The sequence below is a fragment of the Heloderma suspectum genome, chromosome 1 (assembly GCF_057233095.1).
Source record: "Heloderma suspectum isolate Gila_16-S chromosome 1, 16-S_ref, whole genome shotgun sequence".
In the NCBI taxonomy this organism is placed as follows: domain Eukaryota; kingdom Metazoa; phylum Chordata; class Lepidosauria; order Squamata; family Helodermatidae; genus Heloderma; species Heloderma suspectum.
The window spans coordinates 325,989,482-326,014,688 of NC_139458.1; the positions used below are offsets into that span (position 1 = coordinate 325,989,482).

Genomic DNA, 25,207 nt, shown 5'->3' on the forward strand with positions numbered 1-25,207 from the left:
CAGCCTCCAGGGCCAGACCATCAAATTTGGTCCTGTCCCCCGTCCCCCAAGTTTACAGGCAGCCCGAAGCACTGAGCAGGGGGTTGGACTCGATGGTCTTATAGGCCCCTTCCAGCCCTACTATTCTGTGATTCTAGGTAAATGATATGTCCATACCAATGGAGCCACTACAGGCTCCTCCACCCACAGATTATTCCATACAGAAAACCAGATCCAAAAAGTGTCCTGCCACATGTGTTGGGCCAGATATTAATTGAGACAGGCCCATGCCTTACATGGCAGCCATGAATTTTTGAGCCACACACAACAAGTTAGACTTGGTATAGATATTGAAGTCCCCAAGACCTTGTGGTCCTCAATACCATACTCAAGACCAGTGCCATCAGCTAAGGCAAGGAGCTTGTTAGGCAGTGGGGTCGTTGGTACAGCAACAGAAATCCAGTCCTGTCTCAGGTTCCCAACACCAGGATGATGGTTGGATAGGGTACCTGACCAGGGAGTTGACACCCCTATACACCAATAGACGCCCCTTCCATGTCCTTGTAGGTGAGCCTGGTGTTGCACAAGAAATCCTGGTGAACACATTTGGGAGAGGTTATCTCCTTCCTGTTTGTGCAGCCAAATGTTGGTGATACAAGCCAGATCAGTGTGTTCATCTACAACTAAGTCAGAGATTTCTTTATTATTTTGTGACGTGTTTTTCTGATTACCGGGTGTTGTTTTAATTGTACACTGGCTTGGTGTGTTTCAGAAAGGTGGTACAGAAATTCCTTAAGTAAAATACATAGAATCATAGAATAGTAGGGTTGGAAGGGGCCTACAAGGCCATCAAGTCCAACCCCCTGCTCAATGCAGGAATCCAAGTCAGAGCATCCCTGACAAATGGCTGTCCAGCCACATCTTGAAGGCCTCCAGTGTGGGAGAGCCCACCACCTCCCCAGGTAATTGGTTCCATTGTCGTATTGCTCTTACAGTCAGGAAGTTTTTCCTCATGTTCAGCCGGAATCTGGCTTCCTGCAACTTGAGCTCATTATTCCGTGTCCTACACTCTGGGATGATCAAGAAGAGATCCTGGCCTTCTTCTCTGTGACAACCTTTCAAGTACTTGAAGACTGCTATCGTATCTCCCCTCAGTCTTCTCTTCTCAAGGCTAAACATGCCCAGTTCTTTCAGTCTTTCTTCATAGGGCTTTGTTTCCAGTCCCCTGATCATCTTTGTTGCCCTCCTCTGAACCCTCTCCAGTTTGTCTGAATCCTTCTTAAAGTGTGGTGCCCAGAACTGGACACAGTACTCCAGATGAGGCCTAACCAGTGCTGAGTAGAGGGGAACTAGTACTTCCCGGGATTTGGAAGCGATGCTTCTATGAATGCAGCCCAAAATAGCATATGCCTTTTTTGCAGCCACATCACATTGTTGGCTCATATTCAGCTTGTGATCGACAACAATTCCAAGATCCTTCTCGCTTGTAGTGTGGTTGAGCCAATACACCAATATCCCGGTTTCTTTTTCCTAGGTGCAGAACTTGGCATTTATCCCTATGAAATGTCATTCTGTTGTTTTCTGCCCAGCGTTCCAGTCTATCCAGATCACTTTGAATTTTGTTTCTGTCTTCCAAAGTATTAGCTATCCTGCCCAATTTGGTGTCATCTGAAAATTTGATCAGCATTCCCTGCACCTCCTCCTCCAAGTCATTAATAAAAATGTTGAAGAGCACTGGGCCCAGGACTGAGCCCTGCGGTACCCCACTCGTTACCTCTCCCCAGTTTGAGAAGGTCCCATTGATAAGCACTCTTTGAGTCCAATTCTGTAGCCAACTGTGGATCCACCGGATCATTGTTTCATCTAGCCCACTTTGAGCTAGTTTGCTCATCAGGATATCATGGGGCACTTTGTTGAAAGCTTTGCTGAAGTCGAGGCATATGATGTCTACAGCATTCCCATTGTCTACAAGGGAGGTTACTTGATCAAAAAATGAGATCAGATTTGTCTGGCAGGACTTGCTTTTGACAAATCCATGTTGGTTTCGAGTAATCACGGCATTGTTGTCAAGGTGCTTCCAGATGGATTCCGTTATCATCTGCTCCAGAATTTTCCCAGGGATTGATGTCAGACTGACTGGTCTGTAGTTCCCAGGTTCCTCCTTTTTACCCTTTTTGAAGATAGGGACAACGTTAGCCCTCCTCCAGTCATCTGACACTTCCCCCGTCCTCCATGATTTCTCAGAGGGAATAGACAGCGGTTCTGAGAGTTCTTCTGCCAGTTCCTTGATTACTCTAGGATGCAGTTCATCTGGCCCTGGAGATTTGAACTCATTCAAAGGAATTAGGTGTTCCTTGACCATATGCCTATCGATCTCAAGCTGCAATCCTACCCCTTCAGCCTGTACTTCGCCTTTGCCAGGGGGGTCATAGACCCTCTTTTGGGAGAAGACTGAGCCAAAGTAGGAATTGAGCACCTCTGCCTTTTCTTTGTCATCTGTTATCGTTTTGCCATCCTTATTTAATAGCTGAACCACCATTTCTTTCCTCTGCCTTTTACTATGCACGTAGCTGAAGAAAGCCTTTTTGTTGTTTTTAGCATCCCTTGCTAACCTCAGCTCATTCTCAGCTTTAGCCTTCCTGACACCATGCCTGCAATTCTGTGCTATCTGCCTGCACTCTTCCTTTGTTACTTGGCCTTCTTTCCACTTCCTATATGTGTCCTTTTTTGTTTTCAGGTCATCCCTAAGCTTTTTGTGAAGCCACATTGGCTTCTTCTGTTGTCTTCCACCTTTTCTTCTTGTTGGAATTGTTTGTGATTGTGCCTTGAGAATTTCCTTTTTTAAAAGCTCCCACCCATCTTGGACTCCTTTTCTCATTAGCGTCGCTTGCCATGGGACCTTACTGATCTTTGTTCTGAGTTTATTAAAATCAGCTTTCCCAAAATCCAGGGTACGCGTTTGACTACACTCAGCTTTTGCTTCCTTTAGAACCAAGACCTCAAGTACAACATGGTCGCTTTCAGTTCCTGTAACTGCTACTTTATCCACTAAGTCATCCCTGTTGGTTAGGATTAAGTCAAGGATAGCCGATCCTCTAGTTTCTTCCTCTACTTTCTGTAGGAGGAAGTTATCCTCCACACAAGTCAGGAATTTCCTGGAGGGGCCATGTTTTGCAGAATTTGTCTCCCAACAAATATCGGGGAAATTGAAGTCCCCCATTACTACTACATCATGCTTCCTTAAAACATTGGCTATTTGCTTTTCAAAAGTTTCATCCTCGTCTTCTCCTTGATTGGGTGGCCGGTAGTAGACTCCGACCACCAGGTTCCTTTTATTCTTTGCTCCATTTATTTCAACCCAGATGCTCTCGATGGGGCTACCAAGCTCCTCCTCCTGTATTTCTGTGCAGAGATATGTATTTTTCAGATACAGTGCAACCCCACCTCCCTTTCTGTTCCTCCTGTTCTTTTTGAACAAGTTATATCCTTCCATTGCTGTATTCCAGTCATGAGAGTCATCCCACCAAGTCTCAGTTATACCTATCAGGTCATAATTTCCCTCTTGTATTAAGAGTTCGAGTTCGTTCTGTTTGTTTCCCATATTCTGGGCATTAGTATATAGACATCGAAGACCATGTGCTTCATAGTCTGGCTTTCTTCCTACATGTGTCTGAAGACTATTATTGGGCGCTATCAGAGCTGCAGTGCATGCGCCTACGTCCACTGTTACCCCCAACATTACATCTCCCTTCCCCATAGGATTCAGTTTAAAGCCCTCCTGATGAAGTTCTTCATGCTGTGGCCAAACACATTCTTCCCATCCTTTGTGAGGTGCAACCCGTCCCTAGCCAACAGCCCATCTTCCAGGAAGTATAGCCCATGGTCCCAGAATCCAAATCTCTCTCGTAGGCACCATCTTCGTAGCCAGTCATTCACCCGGAGTATTTTTCGTTCCCTTTCTATCCCTCTTCTAACTACTGGAAGGATGGATGAGAAAACTATCTGGGCCCCAAAGTTCTTGAGTTTCCTTCCCAAAGCTTCAAAATCTGACGTGATCTGTTCGTAGCTCCGCTTGGCGGTATCATTTGTTCCCACATGGATGAGAAGAAAGGGATACCTGTCAGGGGGCTTTATGAGTGCAGGCAACCTTTCAGTCACGTCTCTAATTCGTCCTCCTGGGAGACAACATACCTGGCGAGTCCACGGGTCTTCACGACATACTTGGGTCTCGATCCCACGCAGCAAGGAGGCTCCCACTACTACCACTCTTTTCTTGTTGTTGTAGGCCTGGGTTTCATCGCCTCTGTTTGACTGACCTTCAGCCTCTTGCTCACTCTCATGCAGGTTCCCCTGTGATTCTTCCTCTGCAGGCTGTCCTCCAGTCTCATCCGCAAGTACCTGGAATCGGTTCCACAGCTCCACTGCTTCCACTGGTGCAGAGTGGCGTCTAGTTCTTCTTCTCCTAACTGTCACCCTTTTCCAAGGAGTATCCTCTACTCCATTTTTCTTCACCTCAGCATTTCCCACTGCCTCATCTTGCTGTTGCTCTTCAAGCTTCTGGTCTTCCCTTTGCTGCTGTAGTTCCCCCATTCTGTCCAAGAACTCTTCATTTTCTCTTATTCCCCGGAGGGTTGACAGTCGCCGCTCCAGTCCACTTACTTTTTCTTCCAGCAGCGTGATCAACTTGCACTTGTTGCAGGTGTAGGCCATGTTGTTCTCCGGCAAGAAAACAAACATTGCACACACCTTGCAGGTCACCACCACTGGAGAGTCTTGTCCTTCCATAGCCTCTTTCCCCTTTTTGTGTCTAGCTTTGTGATTGTTCTAGACTAGCCTGTGCCTGCTCCTCTACTCAGTAGAGGTTAAAAGCAGAGTCCCACTTGTGTGAAAGTGTGTGTTACAAGACAAATAAATGGGAAAAAGTTAGTTTAAAAAAAAATATTAGGGCCTCCCCCTTGACCTCCCCTGCCGAACTCCCCTGGCCAACTCCTGTCTGCTCCCCCTGTCCGCTCGCTCTCTGGGAGCTTGCTTGCTTCTGTAGTCCCTGGAGCAGCTTGCTCTGCTCTGCTCTGCTCTGCTCAGCTAGGAGGCGGGAAACAGACTGAAGCTTCCCGCCCACTCAGCTGCTGGGAGTACTCAGGCCACACACACCCAATTCAGTTGGAGCTCTCAGAAGCACCTGGTGAGCTCACAGCCTCTCAGAAGGATAAAGGGCAGCCCCCTGGGCTTCCTGCAGCCCACTTACCTCTTAGCCTCTGTCTCCTTTGTCTCCTTTGTCTCTTCAACCACTGCAACATAATATATCCCTTCCCATTAGCCAACCTGGCATTCCTCAGCAGCACTTACAAACTAGAGGGGACTACAGCAAGCCACCAAAGTTATTGAGGCTGGGGGGGACAGATGTTTTAGTCGCCTTGCCCTCACCCAATGTTGATACCTCCCACTGCCATAACATGCTCAGCCTAGCTCTACATTTATAGTGACCCCCTTTCTTACCCTCCTACACAGATCAGGTCTAAGTCACCCCCAAAGCCCCAAATACATATTACAAACAAAACTGACAAGCTTCGTCTTACCTGTTGATAGCATTTCCTTCATTTTAAAGAATCATTTGAAGTCAGGGAAAGGAAAGGGCTTTGGAACAGTGGATCCAAGTTCACTCAAATCTGCCCCTTACATGCCCCTGGAGTGCCCCTACGACTGGCGAAAAAACTGCCAGTAGTAGATGTATACCCACTGAGTTTTCCGTAGGCATACTGGGGTCTCCAGGAGATGCACTCACATACTTCTTAGCAGAGTTCCTCTCTGCTGGCAGTGGGTACTTCCACCCCACCCAATCACATACACACAGAGACCTAGTTCACACGATAGGATGGTTAATAAGCCAAGCTGGCTTGTTAACCACTGGACACATGCTGGAAAATTAGTATAATTACCCTCACAAGCAAAGTTTGTCATGCAAACCCAGCCTTGGTGGCTTGTTGCCTTGGGTAATAAGCCACCAAGAACTCTGCAATAGCTCAAAAGTTATACACAGCAACAGGTTCTCATGACAAGCCAACCTTCGCTGCTGGGGGTAATTATGCTCATCCCCCAGCATATACGAACCAGGCCACACACACACACACCCTTGTGGATCTGTAGTTTATAGCTGCAATGTAAATTGCCTTTGTCCCTTTGTTTATGTAGAAATAAAAGTAAAGGAAACCCACTTGTTATGTGAATGAGCATTCCAGCAAATATATGTTTTGCACATGCATTACAAACCAATTGAAGCAAGGGCCCCTTTTAAGATTCATGTATTAAAATGCACTTTAGTTGACAGCTCAAGAAGAATGCTTTGAGTCCATAGTATTATTATTACTTTATGCTAAAGAGGGACATTGTGCATTTCCTACTACAGTTATCACCTGGGCTGTAATTTGTTAAACCAGATAGCTATTCTTAATACAAATCCTTCTACAGATGTTCTAATGTGTAAATCTAACCAGGAAAGTGATACTTCATGGCCTGATACTTGAGCAAGATGTTAGCTGTGAGTTCAAGAACAAACTCCTGTGTTTTATTAGGGGTCTAGCACATAGCTAGATAAAACCTTATTATAACTGCCCTTAACTCTAGTGGACAATTCTATCACTGGACTTAAATACACAGTGTTACGTAATTTATTTATTACATATATGTTTGTGTTTAACTTTTCCTCCTAGGCTTCCAAAGGACGGTTGCTATTGCAGATTCCAACTACAACTGGTTTTATGGCCCAGAGAGCCAATTGGTGTTCTTAGACAAATTTGTTATGCGCAATGGCAGCGGAAATTGGTTGGCAGACCAGATCAGAAGGAACAGGGTACTCGAAGGCCCAGGGACACCATCCAAAGGACAGCGTTGGTGCACTCTTCACACTGAATTTCTCTGGTACGAGACAAACAAAGCCTTAATCAGTGACCTATACAGAGGTGTTTTTAGAGTCCTCTGCCATATATGTAGGAGCATTTGTACTCTTATTTATGAACCAGACAAAATCTGGCTCTGGCATGGAATTAATGTCTTGATGTTGTTTTTAAAAGGCAAACTTCTAGCAACCTTCAAATTTCTTCCTGATGTTAAAGAACAGAATTTGAAATTGTGAAGGCAGTATCCACTGAAGTCAACAAAAAGCCTCGGTATTACAGGGTGGCATTGTGGGGCATTTGCTGGGACCGGGGATGTACAGATTTTGTTAAATCCCTTCCGTCTGTGTTTTGTGGCTTGTCAGGCATCTTTTGTTCCATCATCTGTAGGGATGTTGTTGTTGTTGTTCAGTCGTTCAGTCGTGTCCGATTCTTCGTGACCCCATGGACCATAGCACGCCAGGCCTTCCTGTCCTGCGCTCTCTCCCGGAGCGTGCTCAAGTTCATATTCATTGCATCCGTGATGCTATCTAGCCATCTCATCCTCTGCCGTCCCCTTCTCCTTTTGCCTTCAGTCTTTCCCAGCATCAGGGTCTTTTCCAGGGAGTTTTCTCTTCGCATTTGTTGTTGTTCAGTCGTTCAGTCGTGTCCGACTCTTTGTGACCCCATGGACCATAGCACGCCAGGCCTTCCCGTCCTGTGCTCTCTCCCGGAGCGTGCTCAAGTTCATATTCATTGCATCCGTGATGCTATCTAGCCATCTCATCCTCTGCCGTCCCCTTCTCCTTTTGCCTTCAGTCTTTCCCAGCATCAGGGTCTTTTCCAGGGAGTTTTCTCTTCGCATTTGTTGTTGTTCAGTCGTTCAGTCGTGTCCGACTCTTTGTGACCCCATGGACCATAGCACGCCAGGCCTTCCCGTCCTGTGCTCTCTCCCGGAGCGTGCTCAAGTTCATATTCATTGCATCCGTGATGCTATCTAGCCATCTCATCCTCTGCCGTCCCCTTCTCCTTTTGCCTTCAGTCTTTCCCAGCATCAGGGTCTTTTCCAGGGAGTTTTCTCTTCGCATTAGGTGGCCAAAATATTGGAGCTTCAGCTTCATTATCTGTCCTTCCCATGAGCACTCAGGGTTGATTTCCTTTAGGATGGACTGATTTGACCTCCTTGCAGTCCAGGGGACTCGTAAGAGTCTTCTCCAGCACCACAGTTCGAAAGCATCAATTCTTCGGCGCTCAGCCTTCCTTATAGTCCAGCTCTCACAGCCATACATTACTACTGGGAAAACCATAGCTTTGATTAGACGGACCTTTGTCGGCAAGGTGATGTCTCTGCTTCTTACTATGCTGTCTAGGTTGGCCATAGCTTTCCTCCCAAGGAGCAAGCGTCTTTTAATTTCAGGGCTACAGTCACCGTCTGCGGTGATCTTGGAGCCCAAGAAAGTAAAATCTGTCACTGCTTCCATTTCTTCCCCTTCTATATGCCAGGAAGTGATGGGGCCAGATGCCATGATCTTCGTTTTTTTAATGTTGAGTTTCAAACCAGCTTTTGCACTCTCCTCTTTCACCCTCAACAAGAGGCTCTTGAGATCCTCTTCGCTTTCTGCCATTAGGGTGGTATCGTCTGCATATCTGAGGTTGTTGATAATTCTCCCAGCAATCTTAATTCCGACCTCTGATTCATCCAACCCGGCATTTCTCATGATGTACTCTGCATATAAGTTAAATAAGCAGGGTGACAATATGCAGCCTTGTCGTACTCCTTTCCCAATTTTGAACCAATCGGTTGTTCCATGTCTGGTTCTGACTGTTGCTTCTTGACCCTCGTACAGGTTTCTCAGGAGACAGGTAAGGTGGTCTGGTACTCCCATCACTTTAAGAATTTGCCACAGTTTGTTGTGATCCACACAATCAAAGGCTTTAGTGTAGTCAATGAAGCAGAAATAGACGTTTTTCTGGAATTCTCTTGCTTTCTCCATTTATTTATTTATTTATTTATTTATTTATTAAATTTATTAATCGCCCATCTGACTGGTCACCCAGCCACTCTGGGCGATGTACAACCCACCATAAACAATTTAAAACAATAAAATTTTACCATAAATTTTTTTTTAAAAAAATACCCTAACCCACCCCAAATGCCTGCCTGAACAACCACGTTTTTAATGCACAACGGAAGCTCATTAAAGAGGGGGCATGACGGAGTTCCCTAGGGAGGGAGTTCCACAGAGTGGGGGCCACCACAGAGAAGGCCCTCTCCCTCGTCCCCACCAGTCTAGCTGTCCTGGCTGATGGGACAGAGAGAAGGCCATCCGAGGCTGATCTTGTTAAGCGGCCTGTCTGGTGTTGCTGGAGGCGCTCCTTAAGATAGGCTGGGCCGGAACCATATAGGGTTTTAAAGGTCAAAACCAACACCTTGAATTTGGCCCGGAAAACAACTGGTAACCAGTGCAACTCCTTCAGCACTGGAGTGATGTGATCTCGCCGGCGGCTGCCTTTAATCAGGCGAGCCGCCGCGTTCTGTACCAGCTGCAGTTTCCGAACCGTCTTCAAGGGTAACCTTGAATAACTCCATGATGCAGCAAATGTTGGCGATTTGATCTCTAGTTCCTCTGCCTCTTCGAAACCCAGCTTGTGCTTCCGGTAGTTCTCGGTTCACATACTGCTGAAGCCTAGCTTGTAGGATTTTGAGCATCACCTTGCTGGCATGTGAAATGAGTGCAATTGTGCGGTAGTTTGAACACTCTTTGGCGTTGCCCTTCTTTGGAATTGGAATGTAAACTGACCTTTTCCAGTCTTGTGGCCACTGTTGAGTGTTCCAGATTTGTTGGCATATTGAATGCAGCACTTTAACAGCATCATCTTTTAGGATTTTAAATAGCTCAGCTGGAATACTGTCATCTCCGCTAGCTTTGTTGTTACTAATGCTTCCTAAGGCCCACTTGACTTCACTCTCTAGGATGTCTGGCTCAAGTTCAGTGACCGCACTATCATGGCTATCAGGGACATTCAGATCTTTCCTGTATAGTTCTTCTGTGTATTCTTGCCACCTCTTCTTAATCTCATCTGCTTCTGTTAGGTCCCTGCCTTCTTTGTCCTTTATCATGCCTGTCTTTGCACAAAACGTTCCCTTGAGATCTCCGATTTTCTTGAAGAGATCTCTAGTCTTTCCCATTCTGTTGTTTTCCTCGATTTCTTTGCATTGTTCATTTAAGAAGGCCTTCTTGTCTCTCCTTGCTATTCTCTGGAACTCTGCATTCAGTTGGGTATATCTTCCCCTTTCTCCCTTGCTTTTCGCTTCCCTTCTTTCGTGAGCTACTTGTAAAGCCTCATCAGACAGCCACTTGGCTTTCTTGCATTGCTTTTTCTTTGGGATGGATTTCGTTGCTGCCTCCTGAACAATGTTATGGACCTCCGTCCATAGTTCCTCAGGCACTCTGTCTATCAGGTCTAATCCCTGAAATCTATTCCTCACCTCCACTGTATATTCATCAGGGATATGATTTAGGTCATACCTGAACGGTTTAGTGGTTTTCCCGACGTTCTTCAATTTAAGCTGAAATTTTGCAAGAAGCAGCTCATGATCTGAGCCACAGTCAGCTCCAGGTCTTGTTTTTACTGACTGTATGGAGCTTCTCCATCTTTGGCTGCAAAGGACATCATCAATCTGATTTCGATATTGACCATCTGGTGACGTCCATGTGTAGAGTCGCCTCTTGTGCTGTTGGAAAAGAGTGTTTGCTATGATCAGCATGTTCTCTTGGCAAAACTCTATTAGCTTTTGTCCTGCTTCATTTTGTACACCAAGGCCATGCCTGCCTGTTATCCCAGTGATTTCTTGACTTCCTACTTTAGCATTCCAATCCCCTATGATGAAGAGGACATCTTTTTTTGGTGTTAGTTCTAGAAGGTGTTGTAGGTCTTCATAGAACCGATCAACCTCAGCTTCTTCGGCCTCAGTGGTTGGGGCATAGACTTGAATTACTGTGATGTTGAATGGTTTGCCTTGGATTCGTACTGAGATCATTCTATCATTTTTAAGATTGTACCCCAGTACTGCTTTTCCCACCCTTTTGTTGACTATGAGTGCTACTCCATTTCTTCTAAGGGATTCTTGCCCACAATAGTAGATATGATGGTCACCTGAATTAAATTCGCCCATGCCTGTCCATTTTAGTTCGCTGATTCCCAAGATGTCGATGTTCAATCTTGCCATCTCATGTTTGACCACCTCCAGCTTACCTTGGTTCATTGATCTGACATTCCAGGTTCCTAAACAATATTGTTCTTTACAGCATCGGATTTTCTTTTCACCACCAGACACATCCACAGCTGAGTGTCCTTTCGGGTTTGGCCCAGCCGCTTCACTCTTTCTGGCGCTACTTGGAAATACCCTCTGCTCTTCCCCAGTAGCATATTGGACACCTTCCGACCTGAGGGGCTCATCTTCCGGCGTCATCTCTTTTAGCCTTGTGATACATTCCATGGGGTTTTCTTGGCAAGAATACTGGAGTGGGTTGCCATTTCCTTCTCCAGTGGACCACATTTTGTCAGAACTCTCTGCCATGACCTGTCCGTCTTGGGTGGCCCTGCACGGCATAGCTTATGGCTTCACTGAGTTACGCAAGCCCCTTCGCCACAACAAGGCAGTGATCCATGAAGGGGGTAGGGATGTTAGGAGTGTATTTAATCTAGTCCATGTTTTCAGGTCCGCAATTCGCAAACCTGGGAGCTGAGTTTGCCTGTGCCTGCTTTTTTTCAAAGAGGGAGGGAGAGCCTGTTGAAGGAACTTGCCTTCAAGGTCTCTTTCTGATTTGCAGGTGATGGAGACTGCCTTCCCCACCTAAGCATTAGTGTCTTATCTGAAGCAATTCCTCTAAAAGACCTTTTAAAAATGACCATGCCAAGCTCTTCATGATGAATTTATTCAGGGAGGGGGGAAAGGCACTTTAAATAGCCAGTGAAATCCTAACTTTCAAGGCTTTCTGCTTGGCTGAAAAAGGAGACTCCCTCATCCACGCAGACAGCCAGTGTATTTACTCAATGTGCTTACAGCCAATGTGTTTACTCAGAAGTAAGCATTGCTGTGTTCAGTGGGATCTCTGAGAAGCCTTAGGGATGGTTAACTAATTCACAGCGCAAGTCTGTGCGTGTCTACTCAAATGTAAGCCCAGTTGATTTCAATGAGAGTTACTCTCAGGTAAGTGTGTATAAGATTGAAGGCAAGAATGCTATCAATGAGTGCTTTCCCTCTGTGCAGACAACCTCCCAGCCAGCAACTTTTCCGGAATGCCCATGAAAGGAACTAGAGTCCTTTAATGGAATTCCAGGTAGTGCACCAACATGGGAGACATTACATCAGAGTAGGGTTTTCACTGAAAACAAGCACACAAATACGCTACTGAGTTTATAAGGAAGTTGCTGCTTCTGTAAATTTAAAGAAAAAAGTCGCATGTGCCCGGAATCTGCCTGACCAATGTTCCAGCAAGGAATTTGCAGACCAGATTACAAGAAATACGTACTCATTTGAGTCCGTTTCGGATTTCTCAGCATCTCAAGCTGGGACCCAGAACCTTCAGGAGAGCCCACCACAGAGACCAGTATATATATCGACTCGTGCAGGACTCAAAACTTCCTGCCACGTTGCTGTTTCAGTCCACTAAACAGTGCAATCCTATGCAAGTCTATTCAGAAGTAACTCCTATTGAGTTCAAAGGCCTTACTCCAAGGAAAGCATGCAGAGGATTAAAGTCTTAATTATGTACAAATAATAATTAGCAAATAATTCACTTGAAAGTGTGAAATTTCTACCAGGCATCCATGGTTAAGACTGGTAGGGCAGCATTTTCTTGGTGGAAAGGTGAGGTATAAATAAAATAAATAATAAAGGAGGAGATGAGGGAAAATATATATTTTCTGTTTGAAAAGAAAAACAATATTGTTTATTTTTAAAATGCAATAATAGTAGAAGCTCTGCATTAGAGACTTCCATCTGCAAGTAGTAACAAAATGCCATTGGGGTATGGGGAAACTGGAATATCCTAGGGTAGCCGGATGCAAAAGAGGTCCTGCACTTTTGATAGCTATGCAGAAGAGAGAATTTCAGCAAGTGTAGCATGTCATGCAAGCTACACTTTCTTCCTCTTCTACCCAACTATTAAAAGGGCAGGAGCTTTGTCCTCTTTTGCATCTTGCCACATTAAGCCCAATATAAACAAAAAAGAACAATTTCCCTGCATTTAGAAATACAGCATGTTAGGAAAAGGCTAGGCTGAACTCTTCTCACTGCAATGCTAGTTTTCTGTGCACATTCATCTTACATGGGAATTAAGTACAGTAGCCTAGGAAAAGGTTTACAACTTGATAGTGCTGTATAAATGGGTCCTGGCAGTGATATCCTATGCATTGTGTCCAGTGGGCTCACTCTCAGGAAAAGGTACATACGATTGAAGCCTAACGGTGTAGTCCAATGTATGTCTACCCAGAAGTAAGTACCATTGAGTCCAATATGGCTCCCAGGTAAGTGAGTATAGGATTAGTTACTTTTGAGGGGAGCTTTTCAGCCTGACCCACTGCAGAACATCAGGCTCAGGGCCCAAATCCAGCCCTTGGGGTTTCTCAGAAGGCTCCACTGCCTTCCCCCGGCTCCACCCCCCTTCCTCCAAGCCCCATCGTTTGGTGGTTTCCAGCTTTTGAACAGTTCCCCCCATCCACCCATTCTAAAAGAGTGAAATTACTCTCCTAAGGCTTAGTTACGGGCAGTAAGAGCTTCAAGCTGCAACATGCCGCTATTTTTAGCCCTGCCCCTTTTGCCCTGTCTACCACTGGAATATTGGCCCCCGAGAGCTTCTCTGAAATTGAATTTGGCCCTCAGGTTGAAAGAGATTCTGCACCCCTGCTGTAGTGCAAGGTACTGCAGTCCCCCCCTGCCTATTGCATAAGCAAGAAAGTTTGCTTAATTAATCGCTGTTAAAGACTACGATATTCTTCTGTACGAATATTTAACTCTTAAGAATGATCTGACTTCTGAGATCATAAAAACTGATGAATAATTAAGGCCAACTATTGTCGTAACATAAAAACATTTTCTTTTTTGAAAGGTACGACTCAAGCCTGGGTTTTGTACCTCCACCAGACTATGGTATTCCAAAGCTGCATTATTTTGAGGATTGGGGAGTGGTCACATATGGAAGTGCACTGCCCGCTGAAATCAACAGACCTTTCCTCTCCTTCAAATCAGGAAAGCTGGGAGGACGTGCAATATATGACATTGTTCATCGGAACAAGTACAGAGACTGGATCAAAGGCTGGAGGAACTTCAATGCCGGCCATGAACACCCAGATCAGAACTCCTTCACTTTTGCCCCCAATGGTGTACCTTTCATAACAGAAGCTCTGTATGGACCAAAATATACATTTTTAAACAATGTGCTGATGTTTTCTCCAGCTGCATCAAAGAGCTGCTTCTACCCGTGGGAAGGGCAAGTTACTGAAGACTGCTCGTCAAAGTGGTTGAAATATAAACGTGACTTGGCTGCGGATTGCCAAGGGAGAGTGGTGGCTGCTATGGAAAGAAGTGGAATCATCTTTATCAGGGGTGAAGGAGTGGGTGCATATAACCCCAAACTAAAGTTGAAAAGCCTGCAGAGAAACCTATTCCTTATACATCCCCAGCTTCTCTTGCTAGTGGACCAAATACATCTTGACAATGATAGTCCATTGGAGATGGCAACCAGCTTCTTCCACAATGTGGATGTGCCTTTTGAAGAAACTGTTATTGATGATGTCCACGGGGCCTTTATTAGGCAACGGGATGGGATGTACAAGATGTACTGGATGGATGACACTGGCTACAGTGAAAAAGCTGTCCTTGCCTCAAGAATGTATCCCAGAGGTTACCCTTACAATGGAACTAACTATGTGAACGTCACTACTCGCCTGCGTAGCCCAATCACCAGAGCTGTGTACCTCTTCATTGGACCTTCCATAGATGTCCAGAGCTTCAGTGTCCATGGGGATTCCCAGCAATTGGATGTTTTCATAACCACCGGCGAGCACGCCTATGCTGTCTATTTGTGGACTGGTGAGGATAAAAGTCACTCTGTCTTTGCACAAGTTATTGCAGACCGCCAAAAAGTTCTGTTCGACCGGGCCTCTGCCATCAGGAGTGCCCCAGTATCAGAAGTCAGAGACTACAGTGGGATAGTAGAAAAGAACCTTCAGCTTTTCAAGCCTGTCTTCCAGCAGCTAGAGAAACAGATCCTTTCCCACGTGCGGAACACAGACAGCTTCAGAAAGACAGCTGAGCGCCTGCTGCGGTTTTCAGATAAAAGGCAGACGGAGGAGGCCATCGACAGGATATTTGCAATCTCGCAGCAACAAGGCAGGGCAAAGAGGAACCGAAAGGTGGTGAAAGGCTATAAGTTCGTTGATGCTGGCCCTGACATTTTTGCACAGATTGAAGTTAATGAAAAAAAAGTCCGGCAAAAGGCACAGACTTTGGCTCAAAAGGAATTGCCTGTGGATGAAGATGAGGAAATGAAAGATCTCCTGGATTTTGCAGATATTACCTACGGGAAACACAAAAACAGTGTGTTCATCAAAGGCCGATCTGGTCTGGCACAAATGCTGGCAACTGCTCGAAGTAGTGCTCCTTCCAAGTCAGCATCTTACACCCGACTCTTCCTCGTTCTGAACATAGTTATTTTCTTTGTCATGCTGGCAATGCAACTCACTTGGCTCCAGAAAGCTAAGAGCCTGCATGCCCAAAGATGTCTTTATGCAATCTTACTAATTGACAGCTGTGTATTATTGTGGCTGTATTCTTCTTGTTCCCAGTCACAATGCTAACAAAAAAGACCGTGAGGGCTGCTTGACCATTCTATGGTTAGATACGTCTATGCAAAGCATTAACCCTAATAGGGCCAGAGTATGTTTTGTTTATCTTCTGACACATTCCAGGAAACAGCTGTGGAATTATTGAATTCTTGCAGTCAGAGACAGTGAAATTAATGGGCATTGGGGCATTGGAAACATTTCTAAAAGTACCACCTAGATACAGGTCAAGTTGGATTTGTCCTATGAATGAATGTCAAGTTGTGAACTCAAATGTGTGGCATTGCATTTTCTTATTTAAAAGAAAAAATCTCTCTTACTGAGTTGTTTCATAATTCATTTATTTTTTTTTAAAAATACACAACTGGGATGGAAATGTTTTAACAAGTGTCTTAATTGGCTGTTGACACACACAATTACGATTTTGATCAATAGTTTTTATCCTTTTGACAGAAATTATTATATGAAGAGAGTGTGACAATGAGGGCTGCAGATTCTTTGTTTCATGTCACCGCTTGTCTGTCTTAAAACACTGGTAGTGCGATAAATAGCACTTTCCGTCACTTTGGCTATCTATTGTCTCCTCTCGGTCACCACTAAGAGATGCCTTGCCTTGCCTCCACCCTCCGTCAGTAGTATGTGGGATCCTTCTCCCTTCCATTGTGATGTTGTAAGGTAGAAAGCCAATTTGGACTGCCTGAGAGCTCTTGGAGCATCAAGAGCGGAAGTGTGCTTATCCTTAAATGGTGAACGATAATATCATAAGCCTCCACAGGTATTCCCCTTGCCTCCTGTTCTTTTTCCCATTTATGCTGGGGGGCAACAGCAGTGACTCCATGTTACTTGGCCAGCACCATGCACAGCCAGTTGCACCCATAAAGAAATTCTCCAGTGGGGCAATGAAGGGCTGTACATGCATGTCATCCTTTAAATGGCTGCAGCATCCAGTGATGACTTGCATATTGTAACATATAGAACAAGCCATCACCAGTCTAACGCCACAGATAGAACTTTTGTAGGCCCCTGAAGTGCTTTTCAGTCAAATCAGTTCTCACAATCTTCTGCCTGTCACCAAATAGGTCAACTTTCCCCAAACTGGTGCCCTCCAAATATTTTGGACCACAACATCCATTATCCATGACCATTGGCCATGCTGGCTGGAGCTGATGGGAATTGTAGTTCAAAACATCTGGAGGGCACCAGGTTGAGGAAGGCTAAAATATGTGAACCAGATCTTAGTTTGTCTGAAAAAGCCAGGGTTGCATCTTAGGAGGGTGGATAAGACTCCGCCTCATCAGCACCACAGTGCTGTTCAGGATTGAGAGAAATGAGACAACGGAGGAAGCTGTAGGTATGTTTGTGTACTGGGGGTGTGAGATGATGTACATGTTTGTTCAAGAGATTTTAGGTAGGAATATCTGTCTCAGGCGAGACTAACTGGGAATAGTTGATACATGAGGCCCCTGCCAGTTGTGGGACATCAGCCCCATATATACCTAGAAATTCCTGAAACAAGAAATAACACTGCTTCTACGAGAGTTGAATGTGTCACTCCTGCGTGCAACAATCATGGGGCTGATTTTTAAATCCTAGGAATCCTGGAAAATAAGAATCAGCTGAAGAACTGGTTTATTATTGTATGCCTTGAAGAAATAAAAAGCATTGTCTCAAATACATTTTGCTAAATAAACAGATTATAAATGTCTCAGTTATGCAAATCTTTCTCTTGATTATTTTTCTACTTTTGTTATGTATCCATGTAATGAGGAACCTGTATCTTCTGCTTCCTTTCCTATGGACTTCACGAAGTATATTTTTAAAAACCTCCCACAACTTTGACATTTTTAAAATAATTAAAAAATGATTTTAAAAAATCGCTTATGACTATGCAAAAACATCTGTATATCTGTGAGCAAGTTTCCCACTATGATCAAGTAGATTGCCATGAACACAATGGCTCTCTCTTCCCTGGGTTTACATATCCTCTGCTTCTTACTGCTCTCCAGCTTTTCCCTCTTTTTCATGCTGTGTTACTTTTGTCGTTGCAAAAATTAAAAAAAAAATGTTCTTGGATACTGCAGTCTCGTATTTTCCGCAATCTGGAACCTCCAGCCCACCAGCCTGATAAGGCCTGTGAGGGTTCCACTTCCCCATCTGGCCTGGCGGCTTCTTCCCTTGGCCCCACCACCTCTGCCATGGAGGGAAAAGCTCTTATCGCTGATCAGAGACAAGTGCTTTCCCCTGCATAGAATTTTAAAAAGTCTCCCTTTCTCAGAGTTTAGCAGGGGGAAACACTTAATCTCCAATCAGCTGTTGATTGGTAGAGGCTGCAGGGCCAGAGGGGCATAGTATCCATGCATACATGCATATGAAGAAGTCCCATTGAACTCAAGACGACATGCATAGGATTGTGCTATGCAAATCTATGAAAAACATAATTGAATATATGTACATTTGCTTAATGGGTACAGAAGTGGGCATTTGTAAAAATAATCCTTGCATAGACTATATCCTGCTCAATGAATAAGATCTGAAAAACAGTCTACCAGAGTATTGTTTTAACAATATATCTAAATGCCATTTCTTGAATCTACTGGTATGTTGGTAATGTGCAGACTGCTAGAGTGCAATTTATGTTTTCTGTTATTTTCCACTAAAGGATGTCTTAAAAACTCTAGAGGACAATTATGAGTACTTCTGCTAGTGATTGATTTAGCAGGTGAACAGCCATACATATTATTACTATGAGGTCAGTTTATTCCTATACATTATAAAAGGAGAACAGTAAAGCAGATGTAGACACATTAAAGGGGGTTTAAAGAAGGCAAGTTAGGCAATACTGTTCAAGTCTGCCGTCATAGCAGGTGAAGTTTTAGTGTCTATTTCCACAAAAATGGAGGGGGCTATGGGCAGTGTCCAGCTGTGTCATTCTGCTAGAGCAAATGATGTTGCACTAGTGGAAACTAGGTTCTGAATTATGCGCAAGAGGAAAATCCAGCTAAAGTTACATTTGTGCAAGTGTGATTGTGCAGACAGTTGTGCATTACACTTGTGCAACCAGTTGTGCATTATGCACAACATGCAGCTTCTTGTGCAACATAAAGATTTGGCAGAGCTCCGCTAGCACTGTTTGAGTTTGTGGAATGACTCCGTTGGTTACTGCCCTATCTCTGAAGTACAGCACGAAAAACATGGTTCACATCTTAGCTTTTAATCATAGGACAGGTTTGGATATATCACTATCCCTCAGCCTCAAGTTTCCGCCCTCCTGTAAATGTGAAAATGCAAATCATATATGTTACAAAGGTGAGTAAATAAGGTACTGCTTCATTTGAACGTTTGTGGAGGTTTGGAGTTACAGATTAATGGCAGTACTAACGCTAGCAGCATCTTTAGTTACTAGAATGCAGGTTTTGCTGGTGTGACAGCGGGAAGGGGATCGGTTTCCATTTGACTTCCTTGAATATATTTACCAGCACTTGGATCTATTTTTTTGTGACATATCTCAAATGTACAGTCAGGGCCAGAAATAGCAGAACAAGGTTAACTATTTTGGCAGTTGGCCTCTGTACACCACCACATTGAAGTTGAAAGGAAACACACCCAGATGGAAGCAAAGTCAGGACTTTCAGCTGTAATTCAAGGGGTGTGACAAAAGTGGGGCACTAACCATTCAGGAAGTACAGCCAGTGGCATACACCCCCCCCATCATTGGTAGCTCATAAGTAATGGAACAAATGGCTGACAAACAGCTGCATGGCCAGGTGTGGCCTGTTTCCTGGGTATCCCATAACCAATCAAGCAGATAAAAGTCCTGGAGGTGGTTCTGAGTGTTATATTTGCATTTGGTAGCTGTTCACTGGAACTCCCAACATAAGGTCCAAAGAGGTGTCCATGCGAGTGAAGGAGGCCATCATTAGGCTGAGGAAACAAGATAAACCCATCAGAGAGATAGCAAAAACAGTGGAAGTGGCCAATACAACAGTTTGGAACATCCTGGAAAAGCAGGAATTAACTGGCAAGCTCAGCAACAGATAAAGGCCGGGAAGACCATGGAAGACAACTAAAGTGGATGACCGCAGAATTCTGCTCATGATGAAGAGGAACCCTTTCACAACATCTAGCCAGGTCAAGAATGCTCTTGCAGAGGTAGGTATGTCATTGGCAACATCTACAGTCAAGAGACGGCTTTATGAATGTAAATACAGAGGCTTCACAACGAGGTGCAAACCACTGGTAACGCTCAAGAACTGAAAGGCCAGATTAGCCTTTGCCAGCAAACACCTAAAAAGGCCTGCCCAGTTCTGGAATAAGACTCTTTGGACTGATGAAACCAAGATTAACTTGTACCAGAATGATGGGAAGAGAAAAGTATGGAGAAGGACAGGAACAGCTCATGATCCAAAGCATACCACATCATCTGTCAAACATGGTGGAGACAGTGTTATGGCATGGGCATGTATGGTTGCCAATGGAACCGGGTCACTGGTGTTTATTGGTGACCTGACTGCTGAGAAAAGCAGCAGCATGAATTCTGAAGTGTATAGGGCTATACTTTCTGCTCAGATTCAGCTGAATGCTGCCAAACTGATAAGACGCCGCTTCATATTGCAGATGGATAATGACCCAAAACATACAGCAAAAGCTACCCAAGAGTTTCTCAAGGCAACGAAGTGGGATGTTCTTCAATGGCCAAGTCAGTCACCTGATCTCAACCCAATAGAGCATGCTTTTTACTTACTGAAGACAAGACTGAAGGCAGAAAGACCCACAAACAAGCAGCAGCTGAAGGCAGCTGCAGTCAAGGCATGGCAAGGCATCTCGAGGGAGGAGACTCTGCATTAGGTCATATCCATGGGTTCCAGACTTCAGGCAGTCATTGACTGCAAAGGATTTTCATCCAGGTATTAAAGGTGATCCTTAAGTTTGAAATGGTGTTGGTTTGTTCCATTACTTATGAGCCACCAATGATGTGTGTGTGTGTATGCCGCTGGCTGTACTTCCTGAATGGTTAGTACCCCAGTTTTGTCAAACCCCTTGAGTTACAGCTGAAAGTCCTGACTTCGCTCCCATCTGGGTGTGTTTCCTTTCAGTTTCAATGTGGTGATATACAGAGGCCAACTGCCAAAACAGATATCCTTATTCCAATATTCCTGGCCCTGACTGTATTAAACTACACTATACTCCTCCCTGGAAATAGACCTTTGTTTCAAGTATATAAAGATAGACATGTTTTTAAAATTCAAAATAATATTCTGTTAATGCAGTGAAATCCAAAGTTTCCAAGGGAAATACAAGGAGTGTGCAAAAGCAAACAGGAACACCACAGTATCTTTCCCTTATGCCTCATCACCAGTATTGTTTTAATTTTCTACAGATGCTCGTGTGTGGAAGTGCATTTATACAGGCAGGGTAGCTATCATCCAGCTATTGGATGATTCACATGACCATAATCTGACCCACCCACATCATGATGCTGAATTCTTTGGTCATTGTTCAGTGTGGTTCTTTGGCTTAAGGTTGAAGGGCTCCAACTTACTATTGGCCTCGTGGCTGTTATCCTTCTGTAGCTTGTGGAAAGTTTGATGGCTGTGTGAGAACTTCAGACAACCTGGCTCCACAAGATGATGACTATCATAGAAAAGTATCTTGATTTTTTATTTTTGCATTAAGAGACTCACCCTGATGCTGTCAAAGCTTTTTAGAATATACAGTAACATTCTACTCATACCAGCCAGCGGCTAGATGCATTCATGATGTGTATATGCACCAGACCCCAAATTGTAATAGTTCCTGAAGTCACAATGCATGGGCTGGGCTGTACCAGAGTCCAAGAATTTGTAGTCCCTGAAGCAAGAAATCCAAATGACATTAGATGGGGGCATGGTGATAGGAGGTGAGAATGGGGTGCATGTGCTCCTCTGTCAGCAGAGAAGAAGACCGGGGGTGGGGGGCAGGTATGTCGCCTAGCAGTAGGCCCTGAAACAGCATTCCAGAGAAATGGTTGGGTAGAGCCTTGGATCTGCTGTATCCAAAGTTCTCTCAATAGGCCCCAGGATTGGGCCTCAAGCTAGCACAGGTAATTGCCTTCCCATTGAAACTAACAGGATGGGGGGATTGGAAAACAAAAAGACCTACCAGAGAATTCCAGGAACTGCCCAGAGAGCTTTGGCTATTGGGCAGTATAGAAAATAAAACTGCCCCCTGTTCACCTTCCAGGTTGGTGAAAGCTAACAGGGCTTCACTTCACTGCCTGCCTCTCCCCACCTTCCATAATTGTTACATAATTTACAATCTGTAAATTATGAACAATGAGATTATCTTTACAGGTGTCTCAACCTCTACTCTACCACTGAGGTTGGCCACCTCACCCTGTCTTATCGTAGAAATTAACATGTTTCCTTTATTTGGCTCACCCTAAGGCAGCTGCCTGCACCTGGTGCCCTCCAGATGTATTGGACTACAACTCCCATAATTCCCAGGCAGCATGGCCAACTCTCAGAATTCCCAGCCAGCATGGGAGTTGCAGTCCAACACATCTGGAAGGCACCTTGGGGAAGGCAGCCCTAAGCACAGAATAAACTTATTACTGAAATGCCTGTTAGCCACGTGGAAGATATTCCCATCACATCTGATTTGACTTCATTATGAAAAAAGAATGGAGAGTGTGTTTGGGCCCACACAGGAAACGTAAGGATATACACACCAGGGTGTGGAATGTGATGCTTTCATTTTCTAGCACAATACATTTGTTGATCACATGCTTTTCTAAGGCTCTGTTTTCCTAAGATGTTTAATACTATATTTGCTAATAAAACTCTGGTGAGGAATGGACAAAAATATATGTTGGTTTTTCATAGCAAGCACTCATTTTGACTGGAGAGAAAAATAAGTCGGAGATGGATTTGTCACTGAAGTGATTAAAGCAAGAATAAACACACATAATCAAAATTATGGTTTTCCCAGTAGTAATGTATGGCTGTGAGAGCTGGACTATAAGGAAGGCTGAGCGCCGAAGAATTGATGCTTTCGAACTGTGGTGCTGGAGAAGACTCTTATGAGTCCTCTGGACTGCAGGGAGGTCAGATCAGTCCATCCTAAAGGAAATCAACCCTGAGTGCTCATGGGAAGGACAGATACTGAAGCTGAAGCTCAAATATTTTGGCCACCTAATGCGAAGAGAAAACTCTCTGGAAAAGACCCTGATGCTGGGAAAGACTGAAGGCAAAAGGAGAAGGGGACGGCAGAGGATGAGATGGCTAGATAGCATCACCGATGCAATGAATATGAACTTGAGCACGCTCCGGGAGAGAGCGCAGGACAGGAGGGCCTGGCGTGCTATGGTCCATGGGGTCACGAAGAGTCGGACACAACTGAACGACTGAACAACAACAAAAACACACATAAGCAATCCAGTCCATTTGAAATTGACTTTGGTAATAACCTGATGACAGTAATTGTATATCCTTTAGTAGTATATGTGACTTATCTGGATATCACACAATGATTTCAAAATAGAGACTCATGATCAGGTAACTCCTTCATGTTGCATAATATTGGCACATAAGACAAGCCAGCATAAGGCATAGCTGGACCTCCTGCACTAGTGTTAAGTGTGCATTCAGGGATGAGTACCAGTATTTTGTTTTTAAAAATCAACAATGGTCACCAGAAGTCTGCAGCAGAGGGAGAGATGAGATTGTAGGGACATTCCCTCAGCTCTGCCAAGAGACTAGCTCCAGCAGGCTCCTCCCTCAACTGTCATCTAGCAGCAGCCCTTCCATCAGGCTGTAACAGAGGAAGATATGGGACTGCAGGGCCTCCCCATCAGCTCTGCAGAGACACCAGCTCCATTGGGTGTTCCCCTCCCCAAGCTGTTTCCATTCAAGGTGGTTGTACAAAGAACTTTGTAATGTAAGAAATAGTGCCTGAGTTTACTTTTCCCTTTCTCTCACCTTTTCTTTTTTCTTTTGTGTCATGTGTTTTAGAGTGTAAGCCTGTGGGCAGGGACTGTTTTGTTTCATTTAAGCCACTCACAGAGCCTTTTTGGCTGAAGAGGGGATCAAAATGCTATAAAGAAATAAAGTCCCACCATTTCTGGTGTTAGGATTGTTACCCCAAGCAATGGAAATCACTGAGGAAGGGAGAAATCTGGGACAGGACAGGAAAAGCAGCTTTTAACTCCAAACAATCCTCTCACACAGGACTGTACTGAAATGATTCTCAGATCGCTTCACATAATGCAGACATATGTTCTGTATCCACTAAAACTGCAGTTTTGGGGACACATACACAGCCATTGGTCTACTCTACAAAAACAGGTGCATCTGAGCAGCAACTGGCCCGGTTTCTCCAGCAAATCTGTTCGTGACATATCCTGAAAGACTTGTGCTTGAAACATTACAGTTTCAAAGTGCTCCAAAACAAAGCATTAAAATAAGAACATATGAATGGGACCTAAAGGATATTTCCTGTGAGACCAATGCCACTGTGTGTGAGAGAGAGGAGATGCCAGTCCACGGGCAGAGAAGAAATGCAAAATTGCAGTGTGCATTTGCAATGCATTAATGCAAGTCTGATCAAGGCTAGGATGGTCTCTCCCTCATTCACACTCATAAGATTTGTGTCTGGCCATTAGTGCAATAGAGAGAGAGATGAGCCTGCAGCCATTTAGTGTCCACTCCCCTCCACATATTTTCAGAACGTGAGAAAATGTAACACTGAAAGCTGCCCATTAAAATGCAACGTGCAGAGGTTTTGTTTTCTACTCAGAACTGATGCCAGATTAAAGCATGACTAGTAAATATGAGAAATGTTTCTAGTTTCATGTGTGGAAATAAGGCCACAATATCCAGCTTTGAATGAGACACTGGCATCACACATGAACATTCTGTTCACCTTCTTGAGTCTAAAAAAATAACCACCAGCAATTCCAGTGAGGAGGATTTTGTTCTGTACACATGGAAATGTGAGGTAATAGGTATGTGTAAGGCCGACCCTATGTGAAGTGTGCTGAAAAGTTTGTAGTAATGTCTAGTCACCCATCAGTTCCCTTGACAAACTGGAGCTTCCTGATTAAATTGTCTTCTCCCTAAAAATTTACTTTGGAAAAAGACAGCTACCTTTGGAACGGACCAATTAACTGCTGTTAATTTCCTTCTGGTTGGTAAAAGTGCAATCCCCCCCCCCCGAAAGCCTCGGGTGGCACTCTTCTTTCGTGTAGATAAACATTACATATACAAAATCCTCTAAGCTTGTCAGGAAAGAGTGACTGACAAAATGGCAGTTCTGAATGCTTCATTTGTTATGGTCAATTGGGCAGTTCCAAAGACAGGGTGGAGACTTTTCCATTCATGTTATAAATAGCATTGGAGACACTTTCAGATTTCCACCCACAGACCCACCCATAGTGTTATAGTATACATAGAATGGTTATATTTAACATGTCAGTCAGACCCTTACTCTCCAACCAAAAAGGCTTCAGATAAACAGCAGTTCTCTGAAAATTG

General features: G+C 44.4%; 1 protein-coding gene across 4 annotated transcripts in view; it reads left to right on the forward strand.

Moving 5' to 3' along the window:
- Nucleotides 1-17,811, forward strand: part of DSE (dermatan sulfate epimerase) — a 68,870-nt gene extending 51,059 nt beyond the window's left edge. For 3 of the 4 annotated variants that reach the window (XM_084827350.1, XM_084827352.1, XM_084827351.1), the window contains exons 5-6: nucleotides 6,687-6,894; nucleotides 13,964-17,811. In XM_084827350.1, coding sequence (XP_084683476.1) covers nucleotides 6,687-6,894; nucleotides 13,964-15,713 — 1,958 coding nt within the window. In that variant the 3' untranslated portion in view covers nucleotides 15,714-17,811. The remainder of the gene's footprint in view (nucleotides 1-6,686; nucleotides 6,895-13,963) is intronic. The other variant, XR_014786659.1, reaches the window with a different exon arrangement.
- The last annotated feature ends 7,396 nt before the right edge of the window (nucleotides 17,812-25,207 follow it).